The 17,874-nt window shown below is 42.2% G+C and overlaps 1 protein-coding gene across 14 annotated transcripts in view; it reads right to left on the bottom strand.

Moving 5' to 3' along the window:
- Positions 1 to 17,874, bottom strand: part of SLC6A6 (solute carrier family 6 member 6) — a 118,839-nt gene that overhangs the window by 7,521 nt on the left and 93,444 nt on the right. For 13 of the 14 annotated variants that reach the window (XM_015640582.2, XM_015640576.3, XM_033517551.1 and 10 more), the window contains 6 exons: positions 16,218 to 16,452; positions 10,698 to 10,830; positions 7,272 to 7,406; positions 5,255 to 5,358; positions 5,017 to 5,141; positions 287 to 399 (listed from right to left, as the gene is read on the bottom strand). In XM_015640582.2, coding sequence (XP_015496068.1) covers positions 287 to 399; positions 5,017 to 5,141; positions 5,255 to 5,358; positions 7,272 to 7,406; positions 10,698 to 10,830; positions 16,218 to 16,452 — 845 coding nt within the window. Of the gene's footprint in view, positions 1 to 286; positions 400 to 5,016; positions 5,142 to 5,254; positions 5,359 to 7,271; positions 7,407 to 10,697; positions 10,831 to 16,213; positions 16,453 to 17,874 lie in introns of those variants that run through there. The other variant, XM_033517552.1, reaches the window with a different exon arrangement.

Raw genomic sequence — 17,874 nt, 5'->3', positions numbered from 1 at the left:
TGGTATTATGTGGTCACTAGGGCTGAAATTTAGATTAGGGAGTACTGCCCTAGTGTGGTAGACCCCACAAAGTCTTGGTGACAAAGACTTACTGAGCAACACAATATTATGAATCAAAAGTTCTAGATTCATCAAGGGCAGCCCCTACACTAAAAAGCAACCCAGATGAATTCCTCTCAAGCAGCAGTAGAGATAATCTCTTCTTAATTCACGCCTGTCAAACCATCTTTTCTCAGTCAGCAGTGCTGACACAGTAAGTCACACATCCTTTATCCATTGTACTAACCTGGCTATCCAGTCCAAGCAACAGAAGCATAATAAAAAAAAGGATTGCCCAAAAGGTGGGCAGTGGCATCATGGACACGGCTTTTGGGTAGGCAATGAAGGCCAGGCCTGGACCTAGAGAAAGAGAAAATAGGGAGGGGGGAAGGGAAGGGAAGACAAGTAGTAAGTACCAGGTCTTTGGTAAAGGTAGCCACCCTCAAATTCAGGAATGCCTGGTTCCGTTCAGATAAATCCAAACGCAGCTGGAAATACCAGAAATGAAACAGTTTGGCTCTTTTATCTGAAATCGAAGCACGCATGACTACAGCAGAAACCACAGGCAAACCCCCGAGGCCAGTGCTAAGATCTCCAGTTTTAACATCTGTGTCAAACATGCCAATAATGGAGGTGTCCTACACCTGCCCTGCATGGACACAGGACAGCCTTGGGGGCCGGGGGACAAGGGGTGACCCAAGGGAATGGCAGGATCCCATTGCTAGCCCACATGGTCATGATGAAGATGAGGATGATGAAACTCTGCATGCAGGGAAGGGGACTCTGCTACAAACATTCCCTGGGATTTCCACTAATGCAACCACTGCCTCCCTCTGTATGCAACCTCCAAACCTTGCAAGGCTTTTCTAAACTGGGGTTTGCACTCCAAGGAGTTTGCTCCTTCTCTTCTGCAAACCCTCCCTGCTGCACTGAATGATCAGGCTATTCCTAATTTTATCAACTGAGAAAACTGCTGTTAGGAACTGCTGGGGTGTAAAATCACTCTGTGTAAAATTGCTTCCCCATGCTGTTACACCATCTGCCCCTATCCAGGCCAGCCTACATGGACCTGCCATGGTGACACCGAGCGTGACCATCACCATCTCCAACTGCAGGATGGGCTGCAAGTGTGGGAGGACCAAAGGGGCTGGAGCTGAGTGCCTGGGGCTGAGTGCCCAGATTCTCTGCTCTGGAGCCCAAAATGTGGAGTGCTCCTCCCTAGGGGGGTCTCACCTGCCTTGTGACCAGGTGTCACCTCACTGTACCCCCACATGGAGCACAGGTGCACTGCTCGTCTCCCCCTCACCTGGAGCAGGTGCTACCAGCTGTCCTCTGTGAGAGCTTTTGTGGAGAGAGGAAGAGCCCTCCACCAGTGGGAGACAGGAACTTGGCACTTATAGCAGGCTTTCAGAGATGAAGAAATTTGGTGAGGCTGACAAAAAATTCTGAGGGCAGATTACAATTCAGAATGTAACCAGGAATGCCTGGCTCATCTGCTTGTTTACTTTGAGGAGCCTTCAAAGTTCCAGTTTTCAAGTGGATTCATGTAATTTTCAATGGGAAAAGGAATTTTTTAAAAGATGCTGCAGTGTGGGGCCAAAAAAATCTTATCTCTGATCTGTACAGAAAAATATCTAACACTTCTCTTCCTACCTCCCTCTTTTCCTTTCCAACAAGAAAGATGGAAAAAGAAGCAAGAGAAAGAGGTAAAACGAGATGACTTTTTTCAAACTAAAGAAAGCTTTAAGTCACTGAAAATACTTGAACATAAATAAATACAAATTAGCCAACAATCAAACAACTAATTTTATTTTAAATGAAACACAACTAAGATTTTATACGACAGAAGATACCAAAAAATTGGTGAATGTCTCAAATTTTGGGGAGCTTTGATTTTTTTCCCCCTTAATTCAGTGGATACAGTAGATCCTCTCTGAGGGAGAGCTCCTAACAGATGGCATTTGCAGCTGATCTGTGCAATTGATGAGACAGATGTAAAACTGCAAAATTTGCTGCAATTCTGTATGCTTTGGCCAGTGAAACTGTTCTTGCACTGTGATACCAACTAATACCAAGTGCCCTGAGCTAATTTTGATTTTCCTTTGAAACTAAGTGTTGAAATATAAAAAGAAAAGTCCGTGTGAAAGAAAATGTTCCTGGCAGGCCCTCAACCGAAATATAAATAATCTAAAAATTGTTTTTAATTTGAAACCCTGTTGTTTTGAAGGGTGTTTTGCAAAAGTGAAGCACTTGTGGCTGCTATTAAAAGCCAGTGAGGACTGCCATGATCCCAGCCCACGCACTGGCCGATTGCCATGGGGTGCTGTGGCATGGCTGGAGAGTTGCAGAGGGAGAGACCAGGCAGGCACCAGGAAATCCAAGGCACTATTGTCAGGCATACTTAATCTGAATTTGTTTGCAAATTGAATTAAAAAAAAAAAAAAAAGGGCAAATCTTGTGCTGGTGTAACAGTGCTACAAATTGCATGGGTGTTAAAGTATTTTTTCCAGCCAAACAGAGGTCACACGGATTAGACAGGACTCACTATGGTTTTGTTGAGCCCCCACTGCTTTCCTCTCTATCTTTAAAAACATTTCTGAAAAGAAAATAGAAGCTGTTTATTTAAAATCTGCTTTCACTGAGGATTCAGATAAGTCTGAGTTAACTGTTGAATAAACCTGCTAAAGCCAGTGAAGGCCAGCAGAGACCAGTGCTTTCAGCAGGCGCCAGCCCTGGCTGACAAAGTGTGTCCCAGGCACACAGCACCAACACTGAATTTGGCACTGGGAAAAAATGTGGCCATGAGGTTCTGCTGTCAGCAAATTTGTTGATGTTCCCATGACTTTCAGGAGTGCAAACAAATGGTGTCATGGATAGGGCAGGAGGAATTTAACTCACTGGGCAGAGATGGGGTCTCAGCCCTGTGGACAACATCTTCTGCCAAGCGCTGCAGCCAAGTGGCAGCACCTCTAGTCACTTTTTCCTGACTCAGGGGAGCAGGTCTGACCTTGCATCAAAAGAAACCAAAAAAGGCAAGGCCAGAAAAGAGAGGCTCAAGCACCTGCTGAATCCTTTTGTGCTGAGAAGAAGCAATGAAAACTTCTCCCAGAGCCCCATGCAGGTCCTGGGACACTCATCCCAGAGGGACCAAGTGTCTTCAGTAGCTCTGCACTTATCTCTCTGAGAAAGGCAGCAAGAAAACACATGGGAAGAGGTTTGGATACATTTGGATATTTTCAGTAGTCTTTACTGTCACATAGAAATGTCCCCTAGGACTTAGCCAAAGACCAAGACTGATGGGCATCCACGACATGGTGAGACAGTTGCAATCTCTGGCTATTGGTGACAGATTTAAATAAAGGAATAGACAACAAAATATGCAAAAAAATCAAAAGCCGAGTTCAGAAGCTAATCTGTGCCCTTGCTGTCCCTATAATAATCTACTCAACCCCTCCTTTAAAAAAATTCTCTTTAAGGTGTTGGAAAAAAGCTATTTAAATACTGAGTTAATTTGTGTTTAAAGATTACTTAACAACCCAGTGTTACTATAGAATTGTTTAATTCTAAAAATGTCAAGTGACAAGAATGTAGCTGCCTCTATCAGATATATAATAATAAAAATTAGAATAAATATTGACCAGAGAAAAACCTAATGTACAAGTACTTAAAAATGCTGCTTTTGGAATTGATCTACCTACATTAAAATTGAAAAAAAAAGGGCTATTTATGATTTATTTAATAGGATTATTCCCTTGCTTCCTGTTTCCAAACAAAGCAATCAACCTCCAATCAAAATAAGCATTATGGCAAAGGTTGTTACTAACTGCACTTGCAAGAGCTATGCCAATTGCAGCCACCCACGAATCCAGTGGTGCCATCAATGCCATTAGTTTTTCATTAGCCTTTGTAAAGTGAGACATTTTTCTTAAAGACTTAACTCCCAGAGCCATGTAATTAGAAGATATATTGACTCTTTCATTTTAATAGCATGTTTGCAGAAGAAAGCTTTCAAATACTATGCGGGTGAATTAAATGTTCTCAAAAAATTAGAAGGAAATATCAAAAGTGCACTCAGGTGACATTGTTATTACTAGAATCTGATTAGGCTTAAGCCTCATGGCTGTCAAGGCCTGATTCATTATTTTTCCATGGTAATTCCTAACTAATCTGTCTGTTCTACATGAAAACACATGCTTACACCTGCCCTCATGGACTAGAAATGCACAGAGGAAAAATGTCATCTGTTTTGTTTGAGATACAGTCACAAGTTATGAGGACTGAGCTTCTACCTCTGCACGTGCATAGCTGAATGTTAACGGGAAGGACCCTTCTGAAATATGGGAGAAGCCTAAGTTCAGGTTTCAAAATGGAATTTGACAATTTTGACACACTGAAGCTACAGAGGACAAATGCAGGATTGCAACACCTAGAGCTCCTGCAGGTGAAATGGTCCACAAAACCCTGGAGATGGAGTTCTCTGGCTTCTCTTGCCTTTCAGTGGGATTTGGGAACGAATGTGTGTGTGTCCCTTCAAAAGGCCAAGGTACCGATCCTACTCTAGTGCTGTGAGCAAGCAACACTAAGCTATGAAAAATACATAAAACACTGGCAATTTGCATTTGAATGAAAATAAAGGTAGTCTGAAAAGAAGGATGGAATAAATTCTGGAATCAATGACATTCTGGACCCTGGATAATGGTGTAGTTATCTTAGCTCTAATATCAACCCAAATGGATTAGCACACTCTAGGAAATGTGTTTGCTGTCCTGCAAATCAAGACAGAGCAGACAGTACAACCCCAGCTAACCCTCACTGCTCTAGATTGAAGCCCAAATCAACAACGTGCTTATTTTTTCTGGCAATTATGGGAAATCTTGCTCTGTTTTATCACTTAAATGTTAGCTGATTGGATCTGCAGAACTTTGCTCACACGCTGGGCGGCAGTGCCCACCACCACTGCCACCAACACCATCGTACCTGACTCTGCCACATCAGCAATGTTCACCCCTTGCTCTTGTGCCATGAAGCCCAGGACGGAAAAAATTGCGAAGCCAGACACAAAACTGGTACCACTGTTCAGGCATCCCAGCAGCAAACAGTCCCTAAGTCACACATATGTCATGGAGCAAGTTAATTAAAAAAAAATTAACCCATTGTCCCTACTTTATTTACATTATTTAGCTAAAACACTAAACCCCCTTGGATGGAAACTTGCCTATAGCAGTTGTATTTGTACTTGTTGTAGCTCCCCAGGGAAGTCATTGCTCCTAAGCAGATTGCATATGAGAAGAAGATTTGTGTCCCTGCATCTATCCAGACCTAAAGGGAAAGATAGAAATACTGTTATTACCAGCATTGTTGCATTGCAACAATCAACACAAACGCACAGTTCAAACTAAGCAAAATCAACAAAATAATTGTTTCCATTGAGGGTGAGAGCTAAAGGACCAGGGAGACAGGGAAAGAGAACAACACATTTGCAAATTTGGCTTTCACAAGGAAAAGAAAATTGTTAGCATCAGAACCCAGAAGAACATAATCTCTACAATAGTTCCTGTTTCCCCTCCCCAGAGATGCTCAGTATTTCTAGTTTCTTAGTCATTCAGCTGATCCTTCCTGTTGGCACAACAATAAACCTGTTTCAGTGCAATAGGAAATGCACAAGTATTTATAACATTGCTCATTTCTCTTGTAACTCATTTCAGTTAGAGTCAGCCGACAGATTCCTTAAACTGAGGATGTGAAAAGCTTGAGAAACAGGTTTGTATATTTGGTTTGTTTATTTTTCTAGCTTTCTGGTTGTTTTTGTACCTGTTCAAAAGTGAGATAAAAAGCCATAGGGGTGGGGGGAAAACAAGCAAAATACAATGCACTTTATAAGATACATATCTGATCTTGGTCTCATAATTCTTTGTCCTGATTACATTAAAAAAAAAAACCACATACAGAGTGAAATAACCATACACTATGAACTTCTTGGCTAGTAAATACATAGCAAGCTACCAAAACACATCCTCTGAATCCCATCTGTTCTCTTCTTGCTGCAAATTCAAGTCTGCTAACACCAGTGGAAACCACCAAGGAGTCTGAGTAAGTGAGATGTAGACTGAGGACCATTACCTCCTCCCTCCCACCATCACTTCCCAGCACCTTGCTGACAGCTGTCTCCTCGGAGCGATGCTTTTGCTAGACCGTGGGCAGGAGCCGGCCAGCTCACATGAACCTCTCCTACATTATCTGCTGACACTCTGGTTACAGCTAACAGTAGGTCAGAAAAATGATAGGGTCCCATAAAAGAAGATTACATCATAAAATATAGTGTCTCCTGTGAAAAGGGTGTCTTGTAAAAGAGGCAAAGACTAGAAAATGAACCAGATTTTCATTATATTTCTTTCAATTACCCTTTTCCTCCTTCAGTTCTTTAGCGACCACTGGAGTTTTATTTTAACATAATACTATTTAGAAAGAAATAGCAAAGACAGATGTTATTTCTTATCACTGTGAACAAAATTTTATTTCTTTCAAAGATCCCTTGTTTCTCTTTCTTCTATTGTTTTGGGTTTCTTTTCATTTCTCACATGAACACTGTTGGCTGAAACAATGCTGATCTGCTCAAGTGTCCCATACTTGCACTCTGTGGGCACAGACAGAATTTCTGTCTATACAGAAAGAGTAAGCCTAGCTCCCACTAGCCAGGGCTAAGCAAACAGTAGCTCCTGTGCCTCAGAAAGCATTTTCTTGACCTTTTCATGGGTTTTCATTCTTCTATAATTTCATTCACTTCTCTCCCAGTCTCCTCCTATTGAGCAGTGGGAGATAAGTGACACTGGTACTCACAGTTGTCGCTTGCTGTTCCATCTGTGAAGCTCACGTGTCTCTCCTTTGAAACTAAAGACTATCCTCATTAAAAAAATACATCTCCCTTACCTTACCAACAAGAAAGCTGAGATTGTATAACGGGACAGAGTCTACAGTCTCAGAGTCCTTTGACACAAAAAAAATACTCACGCATACACACACAAACATACACATGGAAAGATGCATTAACGCATTTAACAGTGACCTTCTCAAGCAGATCTCTGGAAAATATAACCCAGCATTAAAGTTCATGCTATATTTGGACCTCTAAAGACTGTGGAAAAAAAGATGATTACCATTACATCAGCACCATCACCCTGCACCATCCCCCTTCACACAGGAGATCATCCCGCTCCCCACCCGTGGTTCTGTACCTGTGGGTCAGCTAACCGTGAGATATCAGGGTAAAGATAAAACTTGATGCCTTCTGCAGCTCCAGGCAGGGTCACGCCACGGATGAGTAGAACAAGGAGCATGATGAATGGGAATGTGGCAGTGATGTACACTACCTGAAAATAAGGAAATAAAATGGAATGTTTAGTCTATGGTAGCCAAAGCTCCAGAACCAAGAGAGGTCTAACAATAGGAATTCAAAGCCCCCTCATACCTAAAAAAGGTCCAACCTGAGTTTCTGTGTCTACTTTTAGTTTCATGGTCTTTAAAACCTTATTGCCTTAGGCTTGAAGGCAATGCATGAATCCCTCCAGAGGCCCCAGTCAATGGTCACATCACTCAGACACGATTTTATGCAATTCATTACTTTTGTTAAAATTCTGTCTTTGCACTTGTCCTCCTCACATCACAAGTGTACCTCTGCCAGGGAAGTGAAAAGGTTTCCTCACTGAGTGCCCCTGAAACATTATTACTTCATTCTTTATTGGAACTTCAAAACTTACAAGCTTCAAACTGTTTTGCAAGCTCTGCGGCTACCTCTGACCTTGCTGTGCAGCCCCACTGCTGCTCCAACAGTCAGCTTCCCCAGGGACTGTGTTCAGAGATGAAGGTCATTTAGTCCGTGCTCCTTTCCCATCTCCTTGAACACATCAAGCCCTTCAGGTTGGCATCAGCCTCAACAGTGGTAATTTCCAGTCCTATAACTTCATTCTTGCCCTTGCTGCCTATTCAGCAACATCATTACTGGAAACTAAGGCTCTATTCATCCAGTTTGAAAATATGTCTTCATTATCTTTAACCTCTATTCCCACTCTCTTTGAATAACAGCCTACTTCTTCTCTTCTTGTTATCTCCTCATTCATTTGATGAAAGAGCCCTTTGCTTTCATCTCCAGCACGAGGGTTAATTGAGCTTGCATTTGGACAGTTCTATCTTTAGACCCACACTTTTTGACCTCTAACATTTTGCTTTCTTTGCTCATCAGTGCTTTCTCTCATTTTTTATATAACTGCTGTGCTACAATCACTACTGTCCAAGAAAGGGCATTTTTCTTGGAGTCAGATGATTCCCCCAGGTAATTACAGTTTGCTGCCATAAGTTAAAATGTATTTTTGTTTTCCAGAATTTGCTTAACTACTGCAAAGCTCTCAGGATGTTCCATTTTTCTTCGTAAGTATGTCCTCTGAGAATAACGAGGAGAACTCAAAGCCTGCATTGCCATAATAATTCACAGAGTAGGGTCGATTTCATGGAATGAAAGGAAATTTTTTCATACATGCCCTTTTCAATTCTCTCTTTGAATTTTCTGTATATTTTCCACAAATATCATGTATTGCACATTAGCCTAGTTTCACCAAAACCAGCATAGAAGGGGGATTTCTGCACCTTTCCTATATTTTAAAAATAAACCAGGACTATGAAAAAATCAGTTTTCTTACCAAAAAAAAAAAAAAAAAAGCTTTGATGTATTTGCAGGAACTGAATGAACAAAAACTCAGGTCTTTGCACTGCAGGAAGGGATTCTCTCACAATGCTGCAGGAATTTTTAAGATCAAGCACATTGTTGAAAGCTTAAGCATAACTAATATTTTTCATAATGATTTCATATTTATTTTTCCAATGCTTTACTAAAAGATTTTAAGACTACATCTTCCCCCCACCCCCACCCTGCTCTCCGAAGAGCCATTAACACACTGGAAAGCAGGGAAGTGCTATAAACAACCCTCTAGTAAAGTAAACTAGACTTCTCAAATAATTCAAGCCCTCCATTAGAGTTTACAGTTTACTTTTGTTTGACCCCAAAGTTAATGGAGTCAGCCAGAGACGTTCCAATGGTTTTGTTGGTCTTTGGCTGCACACCCGCACGAGCTCCGACGCCGCAGGGAGCGGTGAGTGAATTCCTACCAACCACCCTGTTTTAGACATGAGACCATTTTGCAGGATTTGCAGAAAACACAGGTTTTTAGAGAACTGATTTTCACAGACCTGCTTTTAACCTTTCATCTTCATGGGGAGTGGCAATAGTACCACGGGGAGATTGGAATGCCTCTCTGTGCTACCGGAGCCTTCACTGAGCAGACACCAGGGCTGCCAAAGGTGCTGCGGGAATGTTCACTTCCACCCTGCTGCTGCAGGAGATTTATTGCATCCACCTTTACTATAAAACTTGTACAATCTCCTCACTGAGTCACATCACTCAGAGGGAATAGAGAAACAAACATTTTTGTCAATGCATCCTTTAGAGGTATGGAAGCTATTCTTCAGGGGAAAGGTGGTGGGAATCCAGGGTAAGGCACCAGCTTCTTAATGAGGCTCATTGATAAAAAAACCCCAGAAAGCAAGGCAGAGACTGCAGTAAAGTAAGTGGTTTAGTCAACAGTGGAACTCATGAGGTCTGGCTTCCTACAAAGTTTTGTCTCCTGGTTGATTCTGCAGTGTACAATAAGCTAAAACTGCTAAATGATGCTCTCTCTGCAGCTCAGGCACCTGAAATTTCTCCCCGCAACTTCTCTGGGAACTTATAAAAGAGGAGTTCACACTGTGGCCTTTTTCTTAGGAAGGGCACTAATGGGGTCACTTCCTTCCACCTAGTTGAGAAGAAATGTGGGGAACTTATAAAACTAGAGACCCCTCCTTGTCTGTCAGACTTATCTGAACACTGTCTCAAGCAAAAAGATTGAAAGCTAAGAATTAGACAAACAAAATGGCTTCAAAACTTATGAAAGTAGGTATAAAAACACTACTGAATGCAAGAGGGAATAGTATTGTGCTTCACACCAATTGACTGACCAAGACTTGCAATGGAGCAGGATGTTCAGGAGTGAGGAAACTGTTATACTTTACAGGAAAACATGATTCTGAAGAGCATGTGATGGGACCAAACCCACAAGCTATGCAGGATCTTTGTTAGTGGCAATGCTCCTGAGCGAGTACCTAAGTTTAGTCTTGTGTGTCTACACAGAGCTCCTCCATAAGAGAGCGGCATTTCAAAAATGCTGTGCATCCACAACACCCCTACCACAGTAATGTTAACATCCATCCTGCTGCACTGGGATAAACTGGACTGGAGTAGGAACACAGACACACAGCGGAGAGCACCACCCATCACAAAGCTGAGACCTTCTGCACTCATGACATCAGTGGGATGTTCATCCTCTGAGAGCCGAAGTGGGGCTCCATCTGTGCTTGTATCTGCTTCTTGATGCACTTCCAGTAATGCCTACTTGACTCACAGGCATTTTAGACATTGGTAGTGACCTTCAAAAGTTAGCTGAATATGAATTCTTTTATGCAATGGAAAAATAAGTTTTTTCCAGGAAATGGTGAATATCTTCAAGAACAGCATTATTTAGTATTCCTAACATCTCTAACAGTAATGATTATAGAATGGGTAAAAGAGCACTTACCTTCCCAGTGGATTTGACTCCTTTCCAAATGCAGAAGAAACATATCACCCAGACAAGGAGGAGACACAGTGCTAGATCCCACTTGATAATTCCAATATCTTCAATTCCCGAGGACAAGCTCAGCACATTGCGCCTGAATATTTGAAGGAAACAAAACGAGAGAGATGCAGGAGCTCAGCTGATGCACAGCCACATCTCTGCTCTCAAAACACTTGCTAAGCCAATGGCTCATGTGACCAAAGCTGTGCTTTGCAACCCTACATCTCCCCTGTGTCTGTGGGGCTCCTTAATTCAATATACTGCACAACATTTAAAAAATGTAAGCTCCCTTTAGCAGCCTAGGACCACCCCAATATGAGATGAAAAAGGTATTTGATTTCTTGAAGACCGAAAACCAGCTTTCCCCAGTGAAGCTGCCTGGCAGCAGCACACACCATGTCTCCATCATGGACACTGGCAGCTGATCTGACATGCTTCTGCTCCTTTTCAGTTCATTAGCAAGGCTGCCACAGGGAGGAAAGAGAAAATGCAGTGCAGGGAAGTGTCAGGCCATGCAGCTGTGCAGAGTGAAGGCTGGACCACTTATCTGTTCTCCCCTTGGGGCTCCCCAAACAAACACTGCCCAGGTGCTGCCACCTGCCCTCAGCACCCCAAACACTGGGGTCTCATTTAGCTAACACCAGTTTATTTGGGAAACTTTATTCCCTCATTTAAGTTAATAAATAAAAAGTAATTCCTGAGCTGTGTTGTAAGGAAGCAGCATCTGACCATTAAAAGACTCTGATTCAGAAGGGAAATACTCACTAAGCTTCTCTCTTTTCAAAATCCCAATGGCTTACAATTAAATACTTAAACTATTTTTGAAATAATTTCAAATTTTTTTTTAAAAAGAATTATTTCCTGCAAGGTTTTTTGAGTCAAATTTTGACCTCAGTTTGACCACAGAAATGCCCTTCCCCAAGACTACAGAAGTGAACTTGCTACCTAACAAATTTTTTTATTAATTATTAGTTAAATTTTATTTTCAGACAGCTGTAAAAGTCAGGCACTTTCATTCACCAGAGTCATGGAGAGCAGAGCCCAGAGCTGGGTGCTGGGTCAGGCTCATGTGTGTGGTGTGCACAGCTTTGCATGGGGATCCAGTACAAGACAGACCATGGTGGTTTGGTTTTCCCCTGAACTAATGAATTTATTTTTTATTTTTTTGTGCTATTACCATGGAAATAAGAGTGAATGAAGTCACTGATGGAAAATCTGCAATTAGTTTTTTAGAAAAAGCCCTGGATTGACCAGTTTAATAGGACTCAAACCCTCACCCATCTGTTTTTGCGTCTCTGTTTGCCAAACTCACTTGGATTACCTGTGTGACCGTGTTCTCACACCAAATGCTTTATTCTCTCTGAATGTGTGTGTATTTTGTTATGGAAAAGGACAAATGGCACCAGACAGGGTAAGTCTGCTCTAATCAGCACAGCTATTCAATAGTTATGAGAAACCCTTCAGTAATGAATATTTGGCATAAAGTTGCAGTCCTGCTTCACCTGAGCCTAAAGAAACAAAGGAAAAACCTGCTGTGCATATACAAAAGAAGAAAATACATTTATAAGATGACAAAGTTCAGCCGCAACCTTCTGTGCCTTTTTAAAAAATAAATGGCAATTTTCTAATCAAAGGGGCAGTTCATATTAAAAAGGCAATCTATAGAGTTGGCTCTCAGGAAACTGTGAATAATTAACTGCAAATGCCTTTTGGAACAGGGAGCTTTATTAATACATTCAGCTAAGACTTCTTTGCTTTTTACTGCCAAACTGAAAGCAAGTGGCCAACTCTCCTAGAGTTTGCATCAGCAATTCTTCAAAGATTTTTTGGAGGACACCCCAGTGGGCTATTGAGAGCCAGATATCTTGCTTTTCCTATGCTTTTCTCGCTTATCCCATCTCACAAAGACTGACTTCCTCAAGGAATACTCTCAGAATTACCAGGGGAGCTTCAGCATTACAATTGTTTTATGACTTCTAGCCCTACATACTATTGCAGAAAATTCTGCAGCACTCAACCTGGATTTGTGACTCTGTAAATTCAGATTCAGGAAGGAGCATGAGCTGGGCTGCACTGATAACTCTTCAGTTTTGTTACATAACCCCCGTGCTACTGAGATTCAGCCAAGCCCACTCAGCTACCTTCACACCGCTCACATAGGGAGCTGTTACTCACTCAGATTTATACAGTGATGCTGTCATTAACTATCACTCATATATAATCAATGGGACAACACGCTGGGGCTGAGTTTGCTGTAAACAGGAGCTCTTGACCCTTGAACACCAATATGTTCTAGTGTGTGCAATATGGAAATGTAACAGGAGCTGTAACTGGCTCTACAACATAAACAAAAATAAAACGAAGAGAGTTATGCAATCCTTGGGGGATATTCCAGCTCATTAATCATCTAATGCAGACAGGACTTTTCAAATCGGGGAAGGTGAAGCACCCTTTCATGTTGGATGGACAAGAATAATTAACACTGAAGAGGTTGTGCAGAAGAATACTAAATGGAGAATATAAAACAATTTTAAAAACCCTCAAGTTTGCTCTTAAAGCTCTTAAAGGCAGAGACAGCTGCTCTAGATTTTGTTTAGTTTTTTGTGTTGCTCCCTTTAGGCTTACATGCCATTAGCATGTGATGGTCTTTCTTGGGATTTGGACAAATAAAGTCTGCTGATTACCAAATATTTATAAACACTTGGCCAGCACCAGACAATCAGTGGTTTTGTTCAACCATAATTACCCTATTACACTTATCCCTTATGTATTAATGTGTGTAAGCCTTTAAGGTTTAGAACTTCAAAATAAAATCTTCAGGAATAAGACCTGAAGCATGTGATACCAAGAGGTAAGTCTCCTGATATAAAGCCTGATTTTCTTAACCCCCTTTCATTGCTGCTCAAGCAAGCATGTGATTTGCACAAAACATTAATTCAAATGAACTAAAATGTCAGGCAGCACTAACATCCAGCCAGGCTAAGAAGTTCAGTGTGAAGAGGTTAATGCATCTAGGTGGTCAATTATACCTGGGCAGCACTAGTTTTACAAAGCAGTACTGATGAGGACACTATATAAATGTCCCACAATAAAAATTGCATTGGGTTTCAGAAACCAAATACTCCCAAACCTCTGAATTAAACTGGAATTAATTGTGCCACAAAGCAGATGGATATCTCCAGTTAAAGACTAATTATTTACCTGTCCTTTCAATATCAGTAGTTGGCTGGCTGGCAGCCAGTATTGTCTATGGGGGACCAGTACCTGAAAGTTCTTAAAACTATTTTTAATTTCAGAATTGCAAAGAATAGTAGCATGGCTAGGATAAATAAAAAGGGGGATATTCAGTGCTTGCACCATGTGAAAGCTATGCTACTTTAATTACAACAGTGCTGCATGATCTCTGTTCTTACTTTAAGACATCAATAGTTATTTATGCAGAGACAGCAGCTATTTTTAATACTCCTCCAAGTGTCATGACTCCTGAAGGCAGCTTGCTCTGTTAGTGGCAGTTTTGCCCATGATGAAACAGTGAATTATGAGCAGTATGTCTGTCCTAGTAGGATTACAAAGCCAAACTCCTCCCTAGCAAGACTCCAGGGAAGAGTTCAGCTTAAGGCGTTTAAAACTGTTGAGGACAGAAGTTAAAGTGGCTGCAAAGTGCAGGGAGAGCTACTCCAGAAGCACTAATCGCTGAGCAACCTTTGCTCCGACTCTGCTACAGGCACAGTGAGGGCACAGCTGAGGACAGCAAAGTGTGTGAGGATCAAGGATTTGCTGTCCAGCCTCAGGCCCCTCCAGCCTGACTACATCTACAGGAGGATTTGGCTCAGCTTGCAGAGGAGTCTTCTGACTTGGTTTCCCTTAGAGGGAAGTTAACTAAAACTCCATCACAAAGGTGCTCCCATGGGGACATCATTCCCCTTACCCTTGGCTGCCCTGCCATAACAGTCTTTATCACACACTTGCTGCGTTACCCACTGAGAGCTCTGCTGTTCCCCCGTCTGCTGAGCCCTCACTGTTTTACAAGCCCTTTCCCAGCTCCCAGCTCCTTTCTGTTGCGATATCTTCAGTCTCCTGAAGTGAACATGCTGCCTGGGGCCCCCAGGGAGACAATTTGGATTCAAGGTCTTCAGTCCCAAGTCATTGTGGGAGAGTCCAAAGGAGTGAGACCTGCTCCTCTTATACTGGAACTTGCCTCTCAGTTCCCCCAAAATATCCAAAGGTACCATTTAATAACAGTTTTCCAACTTCCTCCATATTTACAGGGGAGGAATTCACCTGGGGAAGCAGCTGCCCCTAAACATGAAAACAGCAGAGCTCGTGGTGTAAATGCTGCTCTCAGAGCTGCACTGTCTCTCACACCAGCCACCAGAGCCTTTTGACAAACTACCAATCCAAGATTCAATCTGCCCCTTTATATTTTGGCTCTCATGTTACAAATTTTAGTACAGTTCTTAAGACTATTTTTTTCTAAACCTAATGCATGCCAAACATCTTCAGCATGAACATGATTCCTGCTGGGGGTTTGGCTGATGCTTATTTTTAAAAATAGAGAAGTAGGTACAAGTTGATCAGAGATGAAACTGCACTTTAAACATGCAGAAAAAGCCAAGCTGGGCCAGAAACTGATTCTACCCATAAGTGACTATCAGAGCAAGCAAGCAAGCAAGCAAGCAAGTAAAAAAATTATTAACAAACTATTTGAAGATACTTTGGATTTAAGTTTCCCTACAGGTGTCTTCCTCTGCTGCTACGTTTTGACACTTATATAAACACACAGAGTTTTGAGGTCATGCCTGTTCAGAGATCACGTTATGCAATATGATTTAAAACTTGAAAAATAATAGAGAAATGAGAATAAGAAGCTTATGACTGATGAAATTCAGGCATCTGGCAAAACAGTCTCCTCAGAGACTGCAGAGAAAAACTAACAGAGATGACCTGAGAAACCTAGAATACAGGACAACATTCACCACCTCTGTCAGATTTATTACTGAGGTCAAAGCCTTACATTATTGTCAGACTGAGGAGAAATGTGTTATAGTTTCACAAAGTGTACTGCAAATGCTAACAGCTGGGGAAGAGACAACCACAAAGGTGATGATTTGTCACTGTTTCCACTGTAAATCCCTGCTATCAGGGCATCTGCAGTGACTTGTTTGTGCTCTCCTGCCACACGCAGAGAATACAGCCAAGAAGGAAATAAGTTTTCTTCCAAAGAAGAAGCTGTACTGCGCTTTTAAAGCTCCCTGTATGGTCTAGGATAAATACACATCTATCACCTGCCTCCACAACTCCCAGACTTACCAGTCTGTCTCAAGATAGGTGAGAACCAGTAGCAAACGCTGGTCAAAAAACTGATGCCCAGAGCAATTTTCCTATCTAACACTCCCTACTGGGCTTCCATAAAACCTCAGGACTGACCTCTAGCATGCCACCAAAAGCTCCTCGAACACACCATAAAGAGGGGGTACTTACTCCCAAAACTCTGTGACAGGAGAGGTGAAGTTAGTGGCATTCAGCGATATCCAAAGCGTTTTGTTCTTCCTGAGAGTGTCTTCCACGCAGGTCGGCGTGTTCCACTTCTGGTGGCAGTGTGCCCATGGCAGGACGCTCTGGAACGACTGGAACAGGTAGTAGAGACCCCAGGCCAGGATCACGATGTAGTACACGTTCAGAAGGGACACAATCACTATGGAAGCATAACCAATTCCTGGAAAGACAGGGGGAGAAAAGAAAAACGTGCAGATGTGACAGCTGCTGCACCTTGTGATCTCCTGGGGCTGGTGCAATTCCTGCTGTGTTGTGGGCTTGTACCCTGCCCTACCCTACTGCTGATGGAAACTCAGCTCAACCACACATCAACACAGACCTGCCACCATCTCTGGCACTCAGGGATGAGTGTCTGGCTGTGGTTTGCCGACACTGAGGGGAGGACTGCAGGAATCTATCCAATTTAACTCTAACCCAGCTATTTCAAGGTTTAGTAGAGGGAAGTCAAGGCATCAGGCTTTGCTTATTTGCTGCACTATCTCATTTCTTAGGTATTATGTGCGCAACCTCATTCTTGCCACACTGTCCCCCAAGCCAACTTTCCTGGCAGCAGCTCAGCTGGACAGCACCTGCACCACTCAGTTATCAACTGGCTGGGCTCAGTCTGTGTGGGGGGGGAAAAAAAAAAAGACATTTCTTGAATGAGAGAAGAAGCAATAAACGTGAAAGTGGTTGTTTCTGCCTCAATTTCACTTGTGCAAAGGAAGCATGGTATTTGTGGCTTTCATGGTTACCTGCATCAACCTCTGTTTACAGTTTGCCAGTTATGAACCACATGCAAAATAAAAATACTTCCTTTAAAAATTTAGAGTTGTTTCTTACAATAACTTATGAGGCTCCTTTTAACATCACTCTGATGGATATTCCAGCACTTGGGATACCTTCCTCATATTTTACAGTTTAAAACCTTGTTGCAGCAGGAGTCTTTATCACCAGAGAATATTTTCATATCAGATGGAAACAAGCAGAGCAAGTGCTATTTATTCTGTGCATCTGCATTTCTTTCAGCATATACAGTTAGTCACATTAGCTACACTTTATGGATGCCTGGGAGATTGCTATTTAAACAAGGAACATTCCTCCTTCCTCCTCCTCCTCAAAAAAAAAAAGAAGTTTTCACAAAAGTGGGAGGAGGAGGAAGAAAATTAAGCTAAAGCAGCACAATTACATCAGCTTCAGCAGCATTTTGAGTACTAGGTGGGAGGGTGAGCCTCAGAGAAAACCCCCACTTCTGCTTGGGGTGACATCAGGGGAGAGATGCCTGGAACAGCAACAGTGGCAGAGATAGAGACACACCAGTGTGAAGCGCCCACTCTTTCCAAATGGGATTTCAACAGGGCCCCATGTTCAGTGTAGCTATTTCAAATTATTCTGCCTGCACTGTCCAGCTGTAAAGGGCAATCTACACACAAGACTGGCATCCTCTGTCACTTTTCTAACCTTTCATTTTTCCTTCTAGTCAACTTCCAGGAGTCTTCATACTGTTCCTGTGATGACTGAGCAGGAAAAGGCCCTTTGATAATACCAAACCAACACCTGCCAGGACCTACTCAGTTATGACCAAAGCCCTATTCCTGCATCC

Source organism: Parus major, chromosome 12 (genome assembly GCF_001522545.3).
Source record: "Parus major isolate Abel chromosome 12, Parus_major1.1, whole genome shotgun sequence".
In the NCBI taxonomy this organism is placed as follows: Eukaryota; Metazoa; Chordata; class Aves; order Passeriformes; family Paridae; genus Parus; species Parus major.
The sequence above is the reverse complement of the archived record's forward strand: the minus strand, read 5'-3'. Positions and strand labels throughout refer to the sequence as shown.